We start from the raw sequence: 22,818 nt of genomic DNA, 5'->3' as shown, positions 1-22,818 counted from the left end.
TTTTTCCCTCAAATCTTGTCTCCATACCTCCTACCTTCCAATGATGTGATCTTTTTTATCCCTCTAGTTGGGCTGTTTGTTCTGCCAGTCCTCAGATTGATTTCTTGGGTGTTCAGAATGATTTGATATTTATCTAGCTTTGTTCAAGGGACAAGGCAAGCTAGGGTCCCCCTACTACTCCACCATCTTAACTCTGCAATATTTTTTTTAACGTTGATAAATTTAAAAACACTGTTTACCAAAAATTATACACATAAAGTTGAAAAATATATAATCATATCACCATCAAAATGGAATATGCAATAAAACTTTCCAAAAAAAATGAATCACTAGCCTAAGAAAGCTACAAGAGTGAATTCTTACAGACATTTAGAGAAGAAATTAAAATATCTATACACAAAATCTTCCAGAATATAAGAAAAGGGTAAAAACATCCTAATTCATGTTATGAAACCAGCACTACCTTAACAACAGCTTAACAAGAAAAGATCACATTTTTGGTATCCTTATAAAAAATACAATCTCGATATAATCATGAGAAAGTATGGGACAAATTCATATTGAGGTACATTCAGCAAGGTAACTGGAAAGTATTCTCCAATACAAGAATGGTATCAGGAAAGACAAGAAAGGTTCCAAGGTATAAGAAACACAAAGAAATACCATAATACTATAACATATTAGAAGAGAAGAAGGACATGACACCTCAATGGAGTGTAGGATCCTGGACTGGAGGCTGCACAAGAAAAACAACATTTGTAGGGAAACTGTCAAAATTCAAGCAAAATCTATAGACTAGTAAATAGTTTGGTGGGAATGTTAATTTTCATATTTGATGACTTCATTATAAAACTTAAGAGTGAAAAAAGATCACTGATAGCAATGGTGAGCAATAGAAATGGTGATATCACTACAAAGTTACCAACTTTTTAAAGATAAAAAGAAGGTATTTTCAATAAATGTATTTCAATAATTTGAAAACTTATTTCAAATTATTTCAATAATTTGAAAACTTAAATGATACGAAAAAAATCCCTTGAAAACCTAACTTACAGAAAGTGAAACAAAAATAAAGAAATCTGAACTGCTTTATATATGCCAAAGCAATTAAATCAGTACTTAAAAATATTCCCTTTAAGAAAACTTAAGATCTACATGGCTTCAAATGTGAATGTTTCCAAATACATATGGAAGAGATCAAACCCATAATGTATAAAGTCTTGAACAAAACATAGTAACTCATTTTATGAGGCTTGTGTAAGCTTAATACAATGAAATGAAACATTATAAGGAAGGACATTGCATATCATTATTTCCTAAACATAAACCCTAAAATCCTAAACAGAATATTAAGTAAAAAAAAAATCCATGATTTGTAAAAATGAGTAAAATATGATTAAGTAGTATATAAAATAGCTACTCTATAATGTAGGGGGGGAAGTTAGGAATATACACAATACATTCATATGTATTAGAAAGCCAAGCTAAGACAAAGCAAGAAAAGGAAGTACAAGTAAAGAAGCAAAAAAATATAAAAACTAGAAAAGGAATTCTAAGATTAGAAAAGAGAAATTAAAAGTATCATTATTCAGATAAGAAACTAAAAAAATCCTCAAAAGAGTTAACAATTGAATTAGGCATGATCACAGGATATAAGATAAATATATACATATCAATGGTATTTCCATAAACTAGCAAGAAAATTGAAATGTTAAAGTAAAAAAAAAAAAAACTATAGGCCAACAAATGCATTAACAATAAAACTAAAAAGGATGTTCCAGGGGGGCGGAGCAAGATGGCGGAGGAGTAGGAGACCTGGATTTTGTCTGGTCTCAGGAATTCAGCTGGATAGGGATCAAACCAATCTGAACACCTATGAACTCAACAGGAGATTGAAGAAAAGAAGAGCAACAACTCTCTGAACAGAAAAGCAACCACTTTCTGGGAGGTAGGACGTGCGGAGAAGTGAATCTGAGGCAATATTCGGGAGGATAGATGGCGGGAGAGGGGCCTCCATTGGCCACTTCTGGCAAGTGATAGAGCCGCGGAGCACAAAATCGGAACTTTTAGAAGTCTGCTCCGCTGAGGGACGTCACTCCGGTGGTTAAGTGGGGGGTGGAACCCTCGTGGGACAGTGTGGTCTCAGGACCCTCGGGGTCACAGAAAGACCGGGGGTGCCTGAGTGCAGCAGAGATCCCAGGTATCGGAGCAGGGAAGCCGGCTGCAGAGACGGAGCCGAGGCACGGGCTCTCAGCTCGGGGTTGCCATAAACCGTGATCCACGGCACAGTTGGGCCACTGCTCCTCCAGCAGGGACCCAACAAGTGGCAGATCCGGGGAGACTCCCCTTCCTCCCCCGGGAGGAGCGGTGTGGGAGTGAAACGCAGGGATCTGCTGGGTTTGGAGACTCCACCCGGGGTCGGCTGCCAGAGATAGAAACGCGCGGTCACAGGCCGGGTGAGCATGGAGTGCGGCCGGAGACCGGGGAGACGGAGGTGACTGATGGCTTTTCTCTGGGGGCTCACTGAGGAGCGGGACCCCGAGTTCTCGGCTCCTCCGAAGCGGAGATTGGGAGGCCGCCATTTTCACTCTCTGCCTCCAAAGCTGTAAGGAAAGCTTGCAGGGAACAAAAGCTCCGGAGAGCAAACCCGAGCAGATTACTTAGCCCGGACCGGGCAAGGGCGGGTCAATTCCGCCACCAGCAAAGACATTTGGAAACCATGGCAACAGGCCCCTCCCCCAGAAGATCAGCGAGAACAGCCAGCCAAGACGAAGTTTACCGATCAATGAGAACGGCAGAACTCCAAGCGCTAGGGGAATACTGCACATAGAATTCATGGCTTTTTTACCATGATTCTTTAGTCTTTCAAAGTTAATTTTCTTTTTTACTGTCTTTTTTCTTTTTTTTTTTAATTTTTCTTTTGCCCTTTTTCAACCAACATCTTATCAATCCCTTTTTTAAAAAACATTTTTATTTTTCATTTTTAAAGTCCTATTCTATCCCTTCATAGTAGTTACCCTTATTTTTGGCATATATATATAAGTGGTACTCTCTTTAAAATTTTGAGATAGTTTCTTCTAACAGATCAAAATATACCCTAAATCTCTGGTGTATGGTTTTGTTCGACTCTCCTGCCTGATCACATTCTCTCCCTTTTTCCTTTCTTTTTTTTTAAATCCTCTTTTCTTTTTTCAAACAACTTCTTATCAATTCCTTTTATAAAATTTTTTTATAATTTCCATCTTTACACTCATATTCCATCCCTTCATCATATCAACCCTTATTTTTGTACATATATAACTTTTTCTTTCTTTAAAATTTTAGGAGGCACTATCTTCTAACAGACCAAAATACACCCAAAATCTAGTGTGTGGCACTGATCTATGTACCAGCCTGATCATATTTGATCATATTCTGGTTTTTTTTTCTGTTTTTATCTTTTTCTTTCTCTTTTTCTTTTCTTTCTTTTTTTTTTTTTTTTTTTTTTTTTGCTTTTTCTTTTTTTCTTTCTTTCCCTTCCTTTTCCCTGGGCTTCAGGTCTTTTCTGATTTGTTTAGAATATATTTTCTGGGGACGTTCTTACCCTGCTAGCATTTTGTTCTCTCATTAATCTATTCTCCTCTGGACAAAATGACGAGATGGAAAAAATCACCTCAACAAAAAGAACAAGAGGTAGTACCGACTGCTAGGCCCTACTCAATATGGATATTAGTACGATGTCAGATCTAGAGTTCAGAATCATCACTTTAAAGATACTAGCTGGGCTTGAAAAAAGCATGGAAAGTTATTAGAGAAATGCTTTCTGGAGAAATAAAAGAACTAAAATCTAAGCAAGTCGAAATCAAAAGGCTATTAATGAGGTGTAATCAAAAATGGGTTAACTGCTGGGTTAAATGAGGCAGAAGAAAGAATCAGTGATATAGAAGACCAAACGATGGAAAATAAAGAAGCTGAGAAAAAGAGAGATAAACAACTACTGGGTCACAAGGGCAAAATTCGAGAGCTAAGCGATACCATAAGATGAAACAACATTAGAATAATTGGGATCACAGAAGAGGAAGAAAGAGAGAGAGGGGCAGAAGGTATATTGGAGCAAATTATAGCAGAGAACTTCCCTAATTTGGGGAAAGAAACAGGCATCAAAATCCAGGAGGAACAGAGAACCCCTCTCAAAATCAATAAAAATAGGTCAACACCCCAACATCTAATAGTAAAACTTACAAGTCTCAGAGACAAAGAGAAAATCCTGAAAGCAGCTCGGGAGTAGAGATATGTAACCTACAATGGTAGAAACATTAGATTGGCAACAGACCTATCCACAGAGATCTGGCAGGCCAGAAAGGACTGGCAGGATATATTCAGAGCACTAAATGAGAAAAGTATGCAGCCAAGAATACTATATCCAGCTAGGCTGTCTTTGAAAATAGAAGGAGAGATAAAAAGCTTCCAGGACAAACAAAAACTAAAGGAATTTGCAAACACGAAACCAGCCCTACAAGAAATATTGAAAGGGGTCCTCTAAGCAAAGAGAGAGCCTAAAAGCAACATAGACCAGAAAGGAACATAGACAATATACAGTAACAGTCACCTTATAGGCAATACAATGACACTAAATTCATATCTTTCAATAGTTACCCTGAATGTAAATGGGCTAAATGCCCCAATCAAAAGACACAGGCTATCAGATTGGATTAAAAAACAAGACCCATCGATATGCTGTCTGCAAGAGACTCATTTTAGATCCAAAGACAGCCCCAGATTGAAAGTAAGGGGGTGGAAAACCATTTACCATGCTAATGGACACCAAAAGAAAGCTGGGGTGGCAATCCTTATATCAGACAAATTAGATTTTAAACCAAAGACTGTAATAAGAGATGAGGAAGGACACTATATCCTACTTAAAGGGTCTATCCAACAAGAAGATCTAACAATTGTAAATATCTATGCCCCTAACATGGGAGCAGCCAATTATATAAGCCAATTAATAACAAAAGCAAAGAAACACACTGACAACAAGACAATAATAGTGGGGGAGTTTAACACCCCCCTCACTGAAATGGACAGATCATCTAAGCAAAAGATCAACAAGGAAATAAAGACTTTAAATGACACACTAGACCAAATGGACTTCACAGACATATTCAGAACATTCCATCCCAAAGCAACGGAATACACATTCTTCTCTAGTGCCCATGGAACATTCTCCAGAATCGATCACATCCTAGGTCATAAATCAGGGCTCAACTGGTACCAAAAGATTGGGATCATTCCCTGCCTATTTTCAGACCACAATGCTTTGAAACTAGAACTCAATCACAAGAGGAAAGTTGGAAAGAACTCAAATACATGGAGGCTAAAGAGCATCCTACTAAATAATGAATGGGTCAACCAGGAAATTAAAGAAGAATTAAAAAAATTCATGGAAACCAATGAAAATGAAAACACAACTGTTCAAAATCTTTGGGATGCAGCAAAGGCAGTCCTAAGAGGAAAGTATATAGCAATACAAGCCTTTCTCAAGAAACAAGAAAGGTCTCAAGTACACAACCTAACCCTACACCTAAAGGAGCTGGAGAAAGAACAGCAAATAAAGCCTAAACCCAGCAGGAGAAAAGAAATAACAAAGATCAGAGCAGAAATCAATGAAATAGAAACCAAAAGAACAGTAGAACAGATCAATGAAACTATGAGCTGGTTCTTTGAAAGAATTAATAAGATTGATAAACACCTGGCCAGACTTATCAAAAAGAAAAGAGAAATGACCCAACTAAATAAAATCATGAATGACAGAGGAGAGATCACAACCAACACCAAAGAAATACAAACAATCATAAGAACATATTATGAGCAACTATATGCCAGCAAATCAGATAATCTGGAAGGAATGGATATATTCCTAGAGATGTATAAACTACCAAAACTGGACCAGGAAGAAATTGAAAACCTGAACAGACCTATAACCACTAAGGAAATTGAAGCAGTCATCAAAAATCTCCCAAAACACAAAAGCCTAGGGCCAGATGGCTTCCCAGGAGAATTCTACCAAATATTTAAAGAATTAATACCCATTCTTCTGAAACTGTTCCAAAAAATAGAAATGGAAGGAAAACTTCCAAACTCATTTTATGAGTCCACCATTACCTTGATCCCCAAACCAGACAAAGACCCCATTAAAAAGGAGAATTACAGACCAACATCCCTGATGAACACTGATGCAAAAATTCTCACCAAAATACTAGCCAATAGGATCCAACAGTACATTAAAAGGATTATTCACCACGACCAACTGAGATTTATCCCTGGGCTGCAAGGTTGATTCAACATCCGCAAATCAATCAACGTGATACAATACATTAACAAAGGAAAGAACCAGAATCATATGACCCTCTCAATAGATGCAGAAAAAGCATTTGACAAAGTACAGCATCGTTTCTTGATCAAAACTCTTCAGAGTATAGGGATCGAGGGTACATACTTCAATATCATAAAAGCCATCTATGAAAAACCTACAGCGAATGTCATTCTCAATGGGGAAAAACTGAGAGCTTTCCCCCTAAGGTCAGGAACGCAGCAGGGATGTCCACTATCACCACTGCTATTCACATAGTATTAGAAGTCCTAGCCACAGCAATCAGACAACAAAAAGAAATGAAAGGCATCCAAATCAGCAAAGAAGAAGTCAAACTCTCACTCTTTGCAGTTGATATAATACTTTATGTGGAAAACCCAAAAGACCACCCTAAAACTGCTAGAACTCATACAGGAATTCAGTAAAGTGGCAGGATAGAAAATCAATGCACAGAAGTCAGTGGCATTCCTATACACCAACAACAAGACAGAAGAAAGAGAAATTAAGGAGTCAATCCCATTTACAATTGCACCCAAAACCATAAGATACCTGGGACTAAATCTAACCAAAAAGACAAAGGATCTGTACTCAGAAAACTATAAAATACTCATGACAGAAATTGAGGAAGACACAAAGAAATGGAAAAACGTTCCATGCTCATGGATTGGAAGAACAAATATTGTGAAGATGTCAATGCTACCTAGAGCAATCTACACATTCAGTGCAATCCCCATCAAAATACCATCCACTTTTTTCAAAGAAATGGAACAAATAATCCTAAAATTTGTATGGAACCAGAATAGCCAGAGGAATGTTGAAAAAGAAAAGCAAAGCAGGCGGCATCACAATTCCAGAATTCCAGCTCTATTACAAAGCTGTCATCATCACGACAGTATGGTACTGGCATAAAAACAGACACATAGATCAATGGAACAGAATAGAGAGCCCAGAAATGGACCCTCAATTCTATGGTCAACTAATCTTTGACAAAGCAGGAAAGAATGTCCAATGGGAAAAAGACAGTCTCTTCAACGAATGGTGTTGGGAAAATTGGACAGCCACATGCAGAAGAATGAAACTGGACCATTTCCTTACACCACACACAAAAATAGGCTCAAAATGGTTGAAAGACCTCAATGTGAGACAGGAGTCCATCAACATCCTAAAGGAGAACACAGGCAGCAACCTCTTCGACCTCAGCCGCAGCAACTTCTTCCTAGAAACATCACCAAAGGCAAGGGAAGCAAGGGCAAAAATGAACTATTGGGACTTCATCAAGATAAAAAGCTTTTGTACAGCAAAAGAAACAGTCAACAAAAGCAAAAGACAACCAACAGAATGGGAGAAGATATTTGCAAATGACATCTCAGATAGAGGGCTAGTATCCAAAATCTATAAAGAACTCATCAAACTCTACACCCAAAGAACAAATGATCCAATCAAGAAATGGGCAGAAGACATGACCAGACATTTTCCAAAGAAGACATCCAAATGGCCAATAGACACATGAAAAAGTGCTCAGCATCACTCGGCATCAGGGAAATCCAAATCAAAACCCCAAGGAGATACCACCTCACACCAGTCAGAATGGCTAAAATTAACAAGTCAGGAAACGACAGATGTTGGCGGGGATGCGGAGAAAGGGGAACCCTCCTACACTTTTGGTGGGAATGCAAGCTGGTGCAACCACTCTGAAAACAGTATGGAGGTTCCTCAAAAAGTTGAAGATAGAGCTACCATATGATCCAGCAATTGCACTACTGGGTATTTACCCCAAAGATACAAATGTAGGGATCCGAAGGGGTACGTGCACCCTGATGTTTATAGCAGCAATGTCCACAATAGCCAAACTGTGGAAAGAGCCAAGATGTCCATCAACAGATGAATGGATAAAGAAGAGGTGGTATATATATACAATGGCGTATTATGCAGCCATCAAAAGGAATGAGATCTTGCCATCTGCAACGACGTGGATGGAACTGGAGGGTATTATGCTGAGCGAGATAAGTCAAACAGAGAAAGACAGGTATCATATGACCTCACTGATATGAGGAATTCTTAATCTCAGGAAACAAACTGAGGGTTGCTGGAGTGGGGGCGGTGGGAGGGATGGGATGGCTGGGTGATAGACATTGGGGAGGGTATGTGCTATGTTGCGCGCTGTGAATTGTGCAAGACTGTTGAATCACAGACCTGTACCTCTGAAACAAATAATACATTATATGTTAAGAAAAAAAAAGAGGATAGCAGGAGGGGAAGAATGAAGGGGGGGAATCGGAGGGGGAGACGAACCATGAGAGACGATGGACTCTGAAAAACAAACTGAGGGTTCTAGAGGGGAGGGGGGTGGGAGAATGGGTTAGCCTGGTGATGGGTATTAAAGAGGGCACGTTCTGCATGGAGCACTGGGTGTTATGCACAAACAATGAATCATGGAACACTACATCAAAAACTAATGATGTAATGTATGGTGATTAACATAACAATAAAAAAATTAAAAAAAAAAAAAAAGGATGTCCAGACAACAACAGAATACTGGTGAAAGAAATTAACAGAAAGTGTAAAATTGTGTGTGTATTAGATTGGAAGACTCGATACTGTTAAGATGACAATTCTCCCCAAAGTGATATAAGCATTCAATGAAATCCCCAAATCAAAGTCACAGTTGCATTGTGTGTTTGTGTGTGTGTGTGTGTGTGTGTGTAAATTTAGAGTAATTCTAAAATATATTTAAAGGAAAAAGACCCAGAATAGTCAAAGCAATAGTGAAGAATAAGAGGATTTAAACAAATAGATTAAATGGCAATAAAGCTATAGTAATCATTACAGTGTAGTGTTTCTACACTGTATTGTATTTAACAAAATATAAATTAGCCAGTGGGGAGTAAAGAAAACAGAGATTTGAGAAATAGGCCATACATATTTCATTACTTGACTTTTTAAAAATTGCGAGCACAACTGAATGAGATAAGACAGGTCTTTCTAGATAGTGTTGGAGCAAGTGAATATGGAAAAAATAAATTTTAAACCCTATCTCACACCACACATTGTATCAACTAGAGATGATCATAAAACTGTATGTGAAAAGGTAAATAAAAATAAATTCCAAAACAAAAGTAAAAATATCTATGTCCTTGGAGTAAGAAAATATTTCTTAAAAGGAAAAGATAATGATAAAAATCATATATTGGATTTAAATGCATAATAATTAAGAAATATGTCCATCGAAAGACACCATTAAGGGGTGCCTGGGTGGCTCAATTGGTTAAGCAACTGCCTTTGGGTCAGGTCATGATCCCAGAGTCCTGGGATCGAGCCACGCATTAGGCTCCCTGCTCTTTATCACCTTTTTTATCCATTCTTCCTCTCCTGCTCCCCCTGCTTGTGCTCTCTCTCTCTCTGTGTCAAATAAATAAATAAAGTCTTAAAAAAAATACACCATTAAGAGAGTGAAAAAACAAGCCTCAAACTGGAGGAAGATATCCCCAATATACCATCTGACAAAAGATTAATATTCAAAATAAATAAAATCCCACAAAACATTAATAAAAATATTAAAATGAGAAGGGGCACCTGGGTGGCTCAGTTGGTTAAGTGTCCAGTTCTTGGTTTCAGCTCAGGTCATGATCTCATGGGTTGTGCGATAGAGCCCCGTATTGGGCTCCACACTCAACAAGGAGTCTATTTCAAGAGTCTCTCTCTCTCTCTGCTCCTCCCCCTGCTCATATATTCTCTCTATCTCTCTCTCTGTCTCAAATAAAATAAATAAATAAATAAATAAAATGGAAAACACATGTATTTTCTCTTAGAATATCCAAATAGTCTAGAACAGTATCAAATGTTTTCAAACTCATTAGTCATCAGGTAAATGCTAATAAAAACCACAATATGATCTCATTATACATATACCAGAATAGCTAAAATTTAAAGACTATCAATACCAATTGTTTGTGGGGATATGGATCTTTCATAAATTGTTGATGGGAGAACAAATTGTTATAATCTTTTTGAAAACTGTCAGTATCTCCTAAAATATCATATACTAACCCTATGACATAAGGATTTCACTCCTAGGTAGATATTCAAAAGAAATTATGTCTACCAAATGGATATTTTTCTAAAGAAGACATACAAATGATCAACAGGTATATGAAAAGGTGCTCAACATTATTATTCATTAAGGTAATGCAAATCAAAACCACAATGAGATATCACCATACACCTGTTGGAATGTCTATTATCCAAAAGACAAGAGATTTCAACTGTTGGCAAAAATGTGAAGAATAGGAAATCCTGGGGCACCTGGGTGGCTCAGTTGGTTAAGTGTCTGCCTTCAGTTCGGGTCATGATCTCCGTGTCCTGGGATAGAGCCCTGCATCGGGCTCTCTACTCAGTGGGGAGCCTGCTTTTCCCTCTCCCTCTGCCACTCCCCTTGCTTGTGCTTGCTCTCTCTCTTTCTGTCAAATAAATAAAAATGTTTATTTACATAGCTTTAAAAAAAGAATATGAAGAATAGGAAATCCTTCTACACTGTTGGTGAGAATGTAAATTGGTACAGCCATTATGGAAAACAGTATGATGGTTCCTTCAACAGTTAAAAATAAAACTACCATGTGATCCAGCAATTCCATTTCAGGGTATATATACTAAGGAAACAAAATCAGTACCTCAGAGATATCTGCACTCCCATGTTCAATGCAGCATTATTCATAACAGATTAGATATGGAAACTACCTAAATGTCCATCAACAGATGAATGGATAAAAAAGGTGATACACACACACACACACACACACACAATGGAATATTAGTCATAAAAAGGAAGGAAATCTATTTGCAAAACATGATGAACCTGGAGCACATTACACTAAGTGAAATAAGCTAGACAGAGAAAGACAAAAACTGTATGGTATCAATTATATGCAAAATAAAAAAAAAAAAGAAAGAAAAGAGAGAATAGAATGGTGGTTGCCAGTGGCTGGAGGGAGGGGAAATGGAGAGATATAGGTCAAAGGGTATACACTTTCAGTCATAAGAAAGAATAAATTCTGAAGATCTAACATACAGCATGGTGACAATATGATATTGTATACTTGAAAGTTGCTGAGAATAGATCATAAGTGTTCTTACCACACACATTTGTGTGTACACACACACACACACACATAAAGAAAAAAAATATGTTAGGTAATAGATGTGTTAATTATCTTAGTCTTGGCAATCAATCCACAATGTATATCAAATCATCACATTTTACCCTTAAAGTATATACAATTATATCTGTTAATTATTTCTCAGTAAAGTTAGAAAACATTAAGTAAATTGGTAAGATGGTAAGCATCTGGTATGCTTAAAAAAGTAATGTGACCAGAGAGATTAGAGCAGGTTAAGGGAAGGTCAAGGCTGCTAGAAAGTGAGGTCAAGGAGAGACTGGGCTAAGCTGAGGATGGGGGCAGGGTAGATAGTGTAGGGCATTCTAGGCTAGTTGGGGCTTTTAGTCGTAACAGTAACAACTAAAATAAAATATCTTTACTTGGAAATAGTTTTAAAATTACATTATGTTTTTGAAGTTAAGAAAAAAATTATTTCATTGAGTTCAAAGAAAGAAAGAGAAGAGAGAAAAAAGGAATGAGAGAGGGAAGGAGGGAAGGAAAAGTTTACTTACCAAAGCTTTTTCTACTATAATGTGAATTTCTAGGTATTGGGGTAATAGTTTTGAAAGAGTTGTTTCCTGAGGGGAAAAAAAAGGATTTATCAAATGTTAACATGTATTGAATTTAAGTGCAAAGAGTAACATGTATAGAAGGGGAACACATATAAAAACTTCATGAGGAATTAAATATAAAAATTAATTACAAATCAGAAAATTTCATTTGAAAATATATTCCAGGTTTAAAAGAGTCCCAGTGAGCTTGCTGGAGTAATGTAAGAGTTTAGGTACTCTCTATTAATACTGAATGAGAAAGAAAATGAATATAAAGATACACATTCTGTTGTCTTCATCTCATTGCAAACCTACATTACCAGTTCACATTGAAAATTCTTCACACACTGCCCTCCTAAAGACTATGTAACACCAACCATGGTGCACTGGAAGTCTTTAATTCATTCACAGAAAAACATAAGAAATATTTGAGAATTCATAGTCTACACAGAAATTTGGGTAAATAGTATACTTTGTACTACTAACCATATGCGTACACAAGAAAGAACAAAATGTGTGATATCAGAAGTAATTCTGTAGTCTCAGAGTATAGACTGTGTGCCATTTGGTATGATATACTAATTCTTGATAGTGTCAAGCCAGTCAGCTATATATCATCCATTTATTTTATCATTACTTAACACTTTAAAGGTAATTTTTTATGAGCTGTATTTCTAAGGCACTGAAATTCCATTTTACATATAGAAATTTCAAAAAATTTCTATATTTCTTCCTTGATCCAAGTTTCTTGGACTTTCCATATACCTTTTAGACCAAATTTATATGTAGCTATAAAAATTCTTGCTAGGATTTTGGAGGAATTATGTTAAACCTATACATTCACTTGAAGAAAAATGGAATATTTATTATGCCGAGTCTTCCATTCCATGGTATGTATCTTCATTTATTGATGTCTTCCTTGATTTATTTACATTTGATTTTTTACATCGGCATTGTGTACTTTTCAATATATAAAACTTCTATATGTTTTGCTATATTTCTACTTGCAATGTATGTGTTCCCCCCAAATTCATATGTTGAAACACTCCCATTTGGAGGTGGGACCTTTGGAAGGTAATTAGGTCATGAGGCTAGAACCCTCAAGAATGGGATTAGTGCCCTTATAAAAAGGGACCGAGAGCTAGCTAGTTGTCTCTCCACCATTTGAGGATACAGCAAGAAGATAGGCCTACCAGGAAGAGGACATTCACCAAAAATCTGAACATGCTCCTAATTCTGGACTTCCAGTCTCCAGAACTGTGAGAAATAAATGTTTGTTGTTTAAGCCACTAGTCTACAGTAATTTGTTATAGCAGCCTAAAATGACTAAGATATCATTTTATTCTTCAGTGATTGAAAATGTTATATATTTGCCTTATAGTTTCCACATATCCATTGCTAATATGTAGAAATGGTTGATTTTTGTATCTTGATCAAGTATTCTGTGACTTCATTGATTTCCCTTAGTTCCAGCAGTTATTTTCTATATTTCCTGAGGTTTCTAAGCAGATAATTGTGTCATCTGCACATAAAGGCATTCTTATGTTTCCTTTTCTGATCTGTATGCCTTTTATTTCCTTTTCTTGCACTATTATTCTGCCTAGAAATCCAACACTATTAAATAAAGGTGGAGAGAGTGTACATCCTTGCTTTATACCAAACCTTAACAGGAAAGTACTCTTTCTTCATTATGTATTATATTTGCTATTGCTTTTTTGGGGGGATTCTGGGTACAGTATATTTTATTGATGGTACATGACAAGGTAGGGCTCCCCAAGCCCTTTTCCTTCTCCCAGGGGTCTGGGATGAAAATGGTGGAGGTTGGGAGATCCTCAGTGTTTTGGGGGATAAGTTGGGACAGGGACTCCTCAGTAGCTGAGGGCCTCTCTTTTCCTCTTGCTCTCGTGGTGGTCCAGAGGGCTCTTACTCCTTGGAGGCCACGTAGACCATAAGGTTTACCACCAGGTTGCTGTAGCCAAATTCATTGTCATACCAGGAAATAAGCTTGACAAAGTGGTCATTGAGAACAATGCCAGCCCTGGCATCAAAGGTGGAAGAGTGGGTGTCACTGTTACAGTCATAGGAGACAACCTGGTCCTCAGTGTACCCCAGGATGCCCTTGAGGGGGCCCTCTGATGCCTGCTTCACCACCTTTTTGATGTCATCCTATTTGGCAGTTTTCTCCAGGCAGCAGGTCAAATCCATAATGGACACGTTGGGTGTGAAGACACGGAATGCAATGCCAGTGAGCTTCCTGTTCAGCTCAGGGATGACCATGCCTATAGTCTTGGAAGCACCAGTGGAAGCAGGGATGATGTTCTGGGCAGCCCCTCGGCCATCAGGCCACAGCTTCCTAGAGGGGACGTCCATGGTCTTCTGATTGGCAGTGATGTATGGACGGTGGTCATGGGTCCCTCCACAATGTCAAAGTTGTCACGGATGACCTTGGCCAGAGAAGCCAAGTGGTTGGTGATGCAGGAGGCATTGCTGAAAATCTTGAGGGAGTTGTCATACTTCTCATGGTTCACACTCATCATGAAAACAGGGGCATCAGCAGAAGAAGCAGATATGATGAACCTCTTGGCCCCATCCTTCAAGTGATCCTCAACCTTCTCATGGTTGTGAAGACTCCAGTGGACTCCACAACATACTCAGCACGAGCATCAACCCATTTGACATTGGCGGGATCTCGCTCCTGGAAGATGGAGATGGACTTTCCATTGATGACAAGTTTCCCGTTCTGGGCCTTGACTGTGTTGTGGAATTTGCCGTGGGTGGAATCATACTGGAACATGTAGACCATGTAGTTGAGGTCAATGAAGGAGTCACTGATGGCCACAATATCCACTTTGCCAGAATTAAAAGCAGCCCTGGTGACCAGGAGCCCAGTACTGCCAAATCCATTTACTCCGACCTTCACCATTGTGTCTCCGGGACGTGGCTGGCACTGAACCAGAAGATGTGGCTGTCTGTCAAATGGGGTGGACCAGAGACTGCTATCTGCTTTTATAGGATTATTTTTTATCACTAGAACAAGTTACAAGTTTCCATCATCACTGAAAATTTATATAATAAATGAACTTTGAATTGAATTTTGTCCTATTTTTCTGTATTGAGAAGATTGTGCACCTTTTCTTCTTTAGTCTAGTTAAATGGTAGATAATTTCGGTATATTTTCAAATATTGAACCAGACTTCCAACACTGGATAAACAATGCTTAATCATGGTGTGCAATCCTTTTAATAAATTACTCAATTACTTTTGACAATATTTTATTCAGAATTTTTACATCTATATTCATATGGTCTATGGGTTTGTTTGTTTTGTACTGTCTGTATATAGTTTTAGTATCAGGACAATATTGTCCCCACAAAGTTAGTTGTAAAGTGTTACTCCTCTTAATTTTTGCTGGAGAAATTGTATAGAATTGGCATTATATCTTCTTTTAACATGTATTATAAATTTTATATAAAACCGTCTACATCAGAGAGATTTTGTGTTTGAGAGATTTTTCACTGAAAATTCAATGCTTTTTATTGGTTACAGGACTGTTTAGGTTGTCTATTCCATCTTGGTTGAGTTTTGATAGTGCATTGTTTTTAAGATATTGGCCCCATTTTATTTACATTGCCAAATGTATGTAGTTAAAATTGTTTGCAGTATTGGTGGTGATCTGGATTTAGATCAGAGATCAGAAACAAGTGTTGTGCAACAAAGTGAAACCTGAACTAAGTACATATTAATGATTTTTACTTAACCCATCAAAAAACTGAGACTGCGGATTAAACCACTAACCAAAATCTGGAGAGAGAAATGTGCCTGCGGGGTGGGCAAGAAACCAGGTATTTGCTTAGCTTGTTCTGATGACACCAAAAACCATGTAAGCTGATAAGAAATCCAGCTAGAAATTTTGGCTGAATTTCTAAAGGCCAAGCTTGGCTAGCATAAAGGTGTGACATCTCTGGGAATCATAAAGATAGTTGATTTCACAGATTTTTACAGGCTTTTTCTTCAGGAATTCCATAACTTACTCATAATGAAGATTAGAGCATATATTGAAAAAGATATAGTGCTGGCTGGTGCAGAGGAATATCAGCCACTGCAAAAACCACCCAAACTCATCTCCTCTATCTCCTTTATGACACAAAAGCCTTAATCTACTGGAGAAAGCAGAAAGAGGTTTATATCCTGAGGGAACTTGTAAAAACTATAGCTGGGAGAGGAAAATTAATAAAAAGGTCTAATTCTGGAGGGTAAGTAAGGAATACTTGATAGGCCCAGTATTACATCTGGAAGAGAGAGTTGGTGACATTTGTGAAGACTACATCCCCAAATCCAGGTTCATAGTGCCTTCCTAACATTGAGTTTTAATCCAAACATCAGAGAATTCCTCTGTTCTCTGCTCTATGCCAAATCCATGATGCGTGCTAAAATGTGTCAAAAAAAAAAAATACAGGAAAGACAGCAGGAAGATCTGGAAGAGATGGATTTTTATCTAAACACACAAAACAGTCAAGTGGAAAAATACAAAGCTAAACAGAACAGACATTCCTCTAGCAAATTATTCACCTTAAACAAAAGATAATCACTAAAAAGAATGCGAAGCTTCTGGTAAGTACACTAAGGATAGCAATAGCAAAAACACACATAAACAGATCTATATTCTGACTATATTAACAGAAAATTTCAAGCTAAAGACCCAGTAGAAAGGTATGTTCATCTCCAAACCTAAAATTAACATTTAATTCAATATCTACTGCCTACTATGTTATGTAACAAGTTTAGCTTTCACAAAAGAGAGAGAGAAGGGATATAGACTGGCAAAAAGGAAATGTAATATAAAAGATATAGCAATCATGAAAATCAGACTTACAAATGAAACAGATATTGGAACTATCAGATGGAAGATTTAAAGCAATTCTAGTTAATATGTTAAAGGCACTAGTAGAAAATATTAAACAACATGCAACATGAAATGTGTTATTTCAACATCAAATACTTCTAAAATAACCACCCGATATGGAAAGTAGTTGGTTGTCCCTATCCACATGTGTCTATGCACATTTTATTTTATCATTGAGTACCTTTGTACTGTGTTCTTGATAAGCCAGTGTGTGTAACTTTACAATTAGAAATGATCTGGAAAAGAGAAAGAGGTTGCCTGCTTGCCTTTCAGAGAAAAACAACAACAACAACAACACAGTATTATAATTTTCTCACTAACTTTTGGACAAAACCAATTATTGTCTAGTGGAAGTTTGGCAAATATATCTTCTATTACTTTAAATAAGAATTAATAATGATATATCATGTAAAAACGAAAAATACAGAACAAAGCTCAAAAATGCCCCACAGGAGGACAGCAGACATAAGCTACAAAATTCCTACAAGAAAAAAATGTGGAAAACAGAAATTTTGAAGAATACAAACAAATTGTCCTAATGAACATCTGTAAAACACTACACAAAACAACTGCAGGATATATAGAGAAATACTTATACTAAAGTCAAATGCACTATCTGAACATGATGAAAATCAGTTAAAAATAAGTACCAAGAAAGATATCTAGAAAATGTCCAATTATGCACACTTCTAAATTTCCCATGGGTCAATGGAGGAATAACAAGGTAAATTAAAAATGGTACATTAAAAGATTATAAATACATGGTATATAAAACTGAAGAAATGAAAATACATCAATTAAAATCAGGTTGAGAACCACTAAAAATTCTCTCTACATAAAACCAACAAGAGAACTGGCAAAAGTTGTTAGAATCAACTTTTTTCAGATCTCTAGAAATTAACAAATGGTGTGCAGCCTTCAGGGGAGTGTTTATTCAAGAAAAATAACTGATCTGGGTAAAAGTAATGGTATCTGTGGAATTTGGATTCACTCTAGTATTTTCTCCCATTAGTTGAAAACTAATAGCTCAAATCTGCAGTGAATACCAGTACGCTGGCAACCTCCAGAAAAAGCAGAATATGGCTGGAACATCTTCAAAATCTCATTTCTAAAGAAATGTCATGACCTAAACTATTTTGTCCCTAGAAGACCTATTTTGTTTGTCAATATTGACCTAAATAACATTTTACACAGTTGGAAAAGCCCTTTTTCCAAAGGCATTTGTTTTAAACAATTATAGGCAATTTTTTAAAACTTTACAGTTGTCTGGAGCAGTGAATGACCATGGGGCAAACAGTAGACCAATAAAAAGACTTAGAAGAAAAACTGGATAATAAGATATTCAAACAGAACTTTGAAAAGCTATGATAAATTTCTGGGAATCTAGCAGACCACACACATGTATCAGGCTAAGTGCATTCCCAAGTCTGTACACATACTTAGGAAAAACCTGAAAAGACCCTAAACTCTCACCTCTGATTGATCTCAAGGCTCTGTGCAAACAGAAAGTGAAAGGAAAGGTGCAATTGTTAACTGCCTGACTGAGTGACAAAGGCATGCTCCAATAGGTACAGAGAGACTCTCAGTAAGAACTGGGAAACCTATTGTTTCCAAGCGTTTAAAGAACTCTGTCTGATCATTAACACACTGAAAAGATGACAGAATAGAGACTTCAGTGGTTACATACAACACAGAATACACATTTTAGAGAACCAGTTAAAATTTACAAGACAAATAACAACTGCAATGAATAGCAATAGTATTTGATGGAGGGGGATCTGATTTCCAGAGTTATCACACTGTATTATTTGGAGTGACTAGTTTCAGTTTTCAAAAAATTATGAGACATGAAAAAGACCTAAAGTATGACCCATATACAGGAAAAAGGTCATCAATAGAAACTGTCTTTGAGGATGATCAGACATTGGACTTACTAGAAAAATACTTTAAATTAAGTATTTTGAATCATTTCAAAGAGCTAAAAGAAGTTATGTATAAATAACTGAAGGAGGATATTATAATAATGCCTCACTAAATATGGAATATCAATAAAGGCAAAAAATTATTTAAAAAGAAGTAAATAGAATTTCTGGTATTGAAAAATACAATTGAAATAAAATACCCATTAGAGTGGCTCCACATCAGATATGGGCAGACAGAAGAAAGAATCAAGGAACCTGAAGACAGATCTATTGAGATTATACAATCTAAGGAAGAGAAAGAACCAAGAATGGAGCAAAATAAACAAAATCTAATAGACCTATGGGGCACTATCAAGCATACCAACATACACATAATGGGAGTATCAGAAAGTGAGGAGATAGATAAAAGGGCCAAAGAATATTCAAAGAACTAGTGGCCCATAATTTCCCAAATTAGGTGAAAAACATTAATGTACAAAAAAAGAAGCTCAGTCAACTCCACTTTAGATAAACTCAAAAAGAACCACTCAAAGACACATTATATAAAAAATACTGTAAGCCAAAGATAAAGAGAGAAACTTGGAAGAAGCAACAGAAAAGGGACTCATCATGTACAAGGAATCGTCCATAAGATTAATGACAGCTAATTTTTCATCAGCAATCATGGAGGCCATAAGACAGTGAATTAAAATATTTCAAATGATGAAAGAAAAACATCTGTCAAACAAGAACTCTATATACAGCCAACAGGTAAATTAAGAGTTTAATAATATACAAATGATTATCAATTTCAGAAAGATATGTTCTAGTAGTACATAAAGCCATATATAAAAATATTAAAAGTAATTTTAACAAGCTAGTGGTAATTTAACTTATTTTATTGTCTTTATATAGTGACTTCATTCTTTCTATATTTCTAAATTTTACTCAATAATCTGCATTTTTGCTAAAGTAAGAAATGTAACATAATACATTATAATAAGCCTGAAATACATTATTGTGTATTTTTCATATATTTTAGATGGAATATGGATGTTTTATTTAAAAGTGTAGAAAGAATATATCAAATTAGATATTTCTACTCCACAGTTAAGTAGTTCCTTTCCACAATCAACAAAATTCTACATAAATAATTTCACAGTATGTCATAACATCAGAATTATCATGTTACCTGTGAGCTTAAATTATCTTTATAGGGTTGGCCTTTCTGCCAAATATTGCTGTAATTTTCTGCCAACAGTGGTATATTTGGATTCTCATTTTTCACTTGATAAATTATGTGCTCAAATCGTGCTGAAGATTCCAATGGCTCAATTCCATAGCTGATGTTTTCAAACTGAAGGAATCCCCTGAATATTTAGAAAGCAATGATATAAAAACCCTACAAGTGATCCCATCAAAGCTATAATCTAAAATGTGAAAAAAACTTAAAAAATTTAAAGAATTAAATTTATATATTTTGAACTAGGTATTTAAATAATTTCAAAGAGCTAAAATAAACCATATATAAACAACTAAAGGGAAATATTTTAATGATGTCTCAATAAATAAAGAATGTCAACAAAGGCATGGAAATTATAGAGAGGAAATCAATAGAAATTCCAGTTTGAAATATAGTAAGGAACACATTATAAACACACTTTATTTTCCCATTTTTTCTGGTTTACCATTAGTAACTGAGATATCACATCTACCTTAGTTTTGCTCATATATTAAAGAACAAAATATATTGCAAAATATTTTATATTATGTGTATAATAGTCATATTTATTCAAGATACATTAGTTAAGACCAAGTATTTGTTGAAAATCAAGCACTTGTTGAGAATTCCAAGAATAAAGTTCATGTTTTTACAGAGTTTAGAATAAGGAAAAGCAGGTATATAGAGTGTATATGTAAAGAGGTGGATATCTATGAAAACCACATTAAATGAATGCCATTTTTTTCTGAGTTGACATGAGTAAATTCTAGAAGTCAGGCAACCAAAACCAAAAGGAAGTTAGGGAGAGTCTTTTTTTCCGTTGCTCTGGACCAGTCTTCCTCTAATAAACTTAATACCTTTCTCTTGCCACCATCACTGATGAAAATCACTTATCCCTGCTTTTTTAGCTCTGAGGGACCTTCTTAATTAGTTGTTTTTTTTGTCTGATACTGAGTGCACCTAAACTGAAAGCATACAATATGTGCATATTGAAATGATTAATTCATATCATTTTCCATAACTATTTGAGATAATTGAAAGATAATGCAATAATATTATTTAGTTTTAAAGTTTCCTTTACTGAAACTATCCCCTTCTGCACAGTATCTTGAAAAAAATACCTCCAGTCAGGATTCCCTGGAATGATTTCATTTGAATGGACACTAAAGTTCAGCTGCTAATATTGATATTAAAAAGTAAGGCCATCATAAAGGAAACTTTCAGATTTGGATTCCCCTTAAAATTCCCAGATTTATGTCTGCTAGCCACTAAGTTTCATTTTAAAGTTTTCCATGTATAAGTATCATGTAAGATCCTATTACCTGAGTCCAGAACAGATGCTGAGTGTTGCAAGTGAATTTGGAATATCTGCAATATATCCTTGGTAATGACAATGCATCTGAAAAACAATATAGAAAAGTAAGTAAATAAATTCTTTATGAATAAAAATGTGTTTGCTAACAATAGAGATTAAAAATGTTAAAATAATTGAAAATAATAAGATTGTGTATCATATAGATTTGTTAATGCAGATTTTCAAGGAAAAAGCGTTTTTGACAATCCTCTTTATTTTGTACCACCAAGGTGCCAATGAGTATTCTTTCAGCCTGGGTTTTATCTCTATCATGTACCATTTTTATGAACAATCACATAACAGGTCATAATTATACAGAATAAAATATTTGTATTAAATTGTAATAGAACAAATATATCCCAATGGTAGTGATATGGCCACTTCAATAAAAAGCTATATGATAACAAATATCTAAGACATATAGAGCTTACCTTAAAATATGAAGACTCTAAATGCAAAAATCCAGTTTCATTATATGTATAAACCAAAAAGTTCTGGGATAAGAATGAGCTAAGAAAAACAAAAATTAAAAAAAAATGTTTGAGTCATGAATTTAATATGAATATAAACATAAAAATAAAAATAAATGTGAAATATACAGGATTCATATAATAATACAATTTAATTAGAGCAGACTGGGCCCTCTGTATCAGATATTAACCTGTGGGCCTATATATGTCTTTATCTAACAAATATTTCCTAGGTACCTATTGATAGATCCTCTTCTAAGCATTGGGATACAGCAATAAACAGAAGACAAAACCACTGGTCTTCATGATAGTGAGAGACAAATACTGCCAGCATGTTATAAATAAGCCTGGGTGAGGGAAGTTGGTTGCAAAGTGTAGATAGGATGGCATAAAAAAGCTCACTGAATAGACTGAACCTGAAAACAAGCCACATGGATTTGCACAGATATGTTATTTGAGACAGAGTTAGGAGAAAATGAAAAGACCCTGAGGCCAAAATGTGCCTTCTGTATATAAAGAACAGCTAGGGGGTGATATGCCTGGAATGCAAGGTTGATTGAAGATGAGAGATAGTAGTAAGAGATGGCATCACAGAGATGAGAAGCCATTAGAAGATTTTGAACAGATATATGATAGGACCAGACCAATATTTTTTTAATTTTAATTTATTTAAGTAACCTTCATACCCTACATGGGACTCAAACTCATAACACTGAGCTCAAGAGTCACATGCTCTTCTGACTGAGCCAGCCAGGCAACCCTCAGACCAACATTTTAATAGAATCAAACTGAATGTTGTGTTGAGAATTATCTGTAGGGCAAATAAGCAGAGAGAGCAATTAGGCTATTAAGTCATCCAGGCAAGATATGATAGTGACTTGAACTAAGACAGTAGCAGTGGTGGAGGTGCAATTA

General features: G+C 35.9%; 1 protein-coding gene and 1 pseudogene across 1 annotated transcript in view; both read right to left on the bottom strand.

Moving 5' to 3' along the window:
- LOC118554951 (disintegrin and metalloproteinase domain-containing protein 18-like) overlaps positions 1 to 22,818 on the bottom strand; it is a 181,030-nt gene that overhangs the window by 127,767 nt on the left and 30,445 nt on the right. Inside the window, exons 4-7 of the mRNA XM_078068256.1 lie at positions 21,865 to 21,943; positions 21,402 to 21,478; positions 20,050 to 20,227; positions 12,015 to 12,080 (exon numbers count right to left, since the gene is read on the bottom strand). Of these exons, the coding sequence (XP_077924382.1) occupies positions 12,015 to 12,080; positions 20,050 to 20,227; positions 21,402 to 21,478; positions 21,865 to 21,943 (400 nt within the window). The remainder of the gene's footprint in view (positions 1 to 12,014; positions 12,081 to 20,049; positions 20,228 to 21,401; positions 21,479 to 21,864; positions 21,944 to 22,818) is intronic.
- LOC118554950 (glyceraldehyde-3-phosphate dehydrogenase pseudogene) lies at positions 13,977 to 15,008 on the bottom strand (annotated as a pseudogene).

This window comes from Halichoerus grypus, chromosome 3, assembly GCF_964656455.1.
Source record: "Halichoerus grypus chromosome 3, mHalGry1.hap1.1, whole genome shotgun sequence".
NCBI lineage: Eukaryota > Metazoa > Chordata > Mammalia > Carnivora > Phocidae > Halichoerus > Halichoerus grypus.
This window is presented reverse-complemented; position numbering and strand designations above follow the sequence as displayed.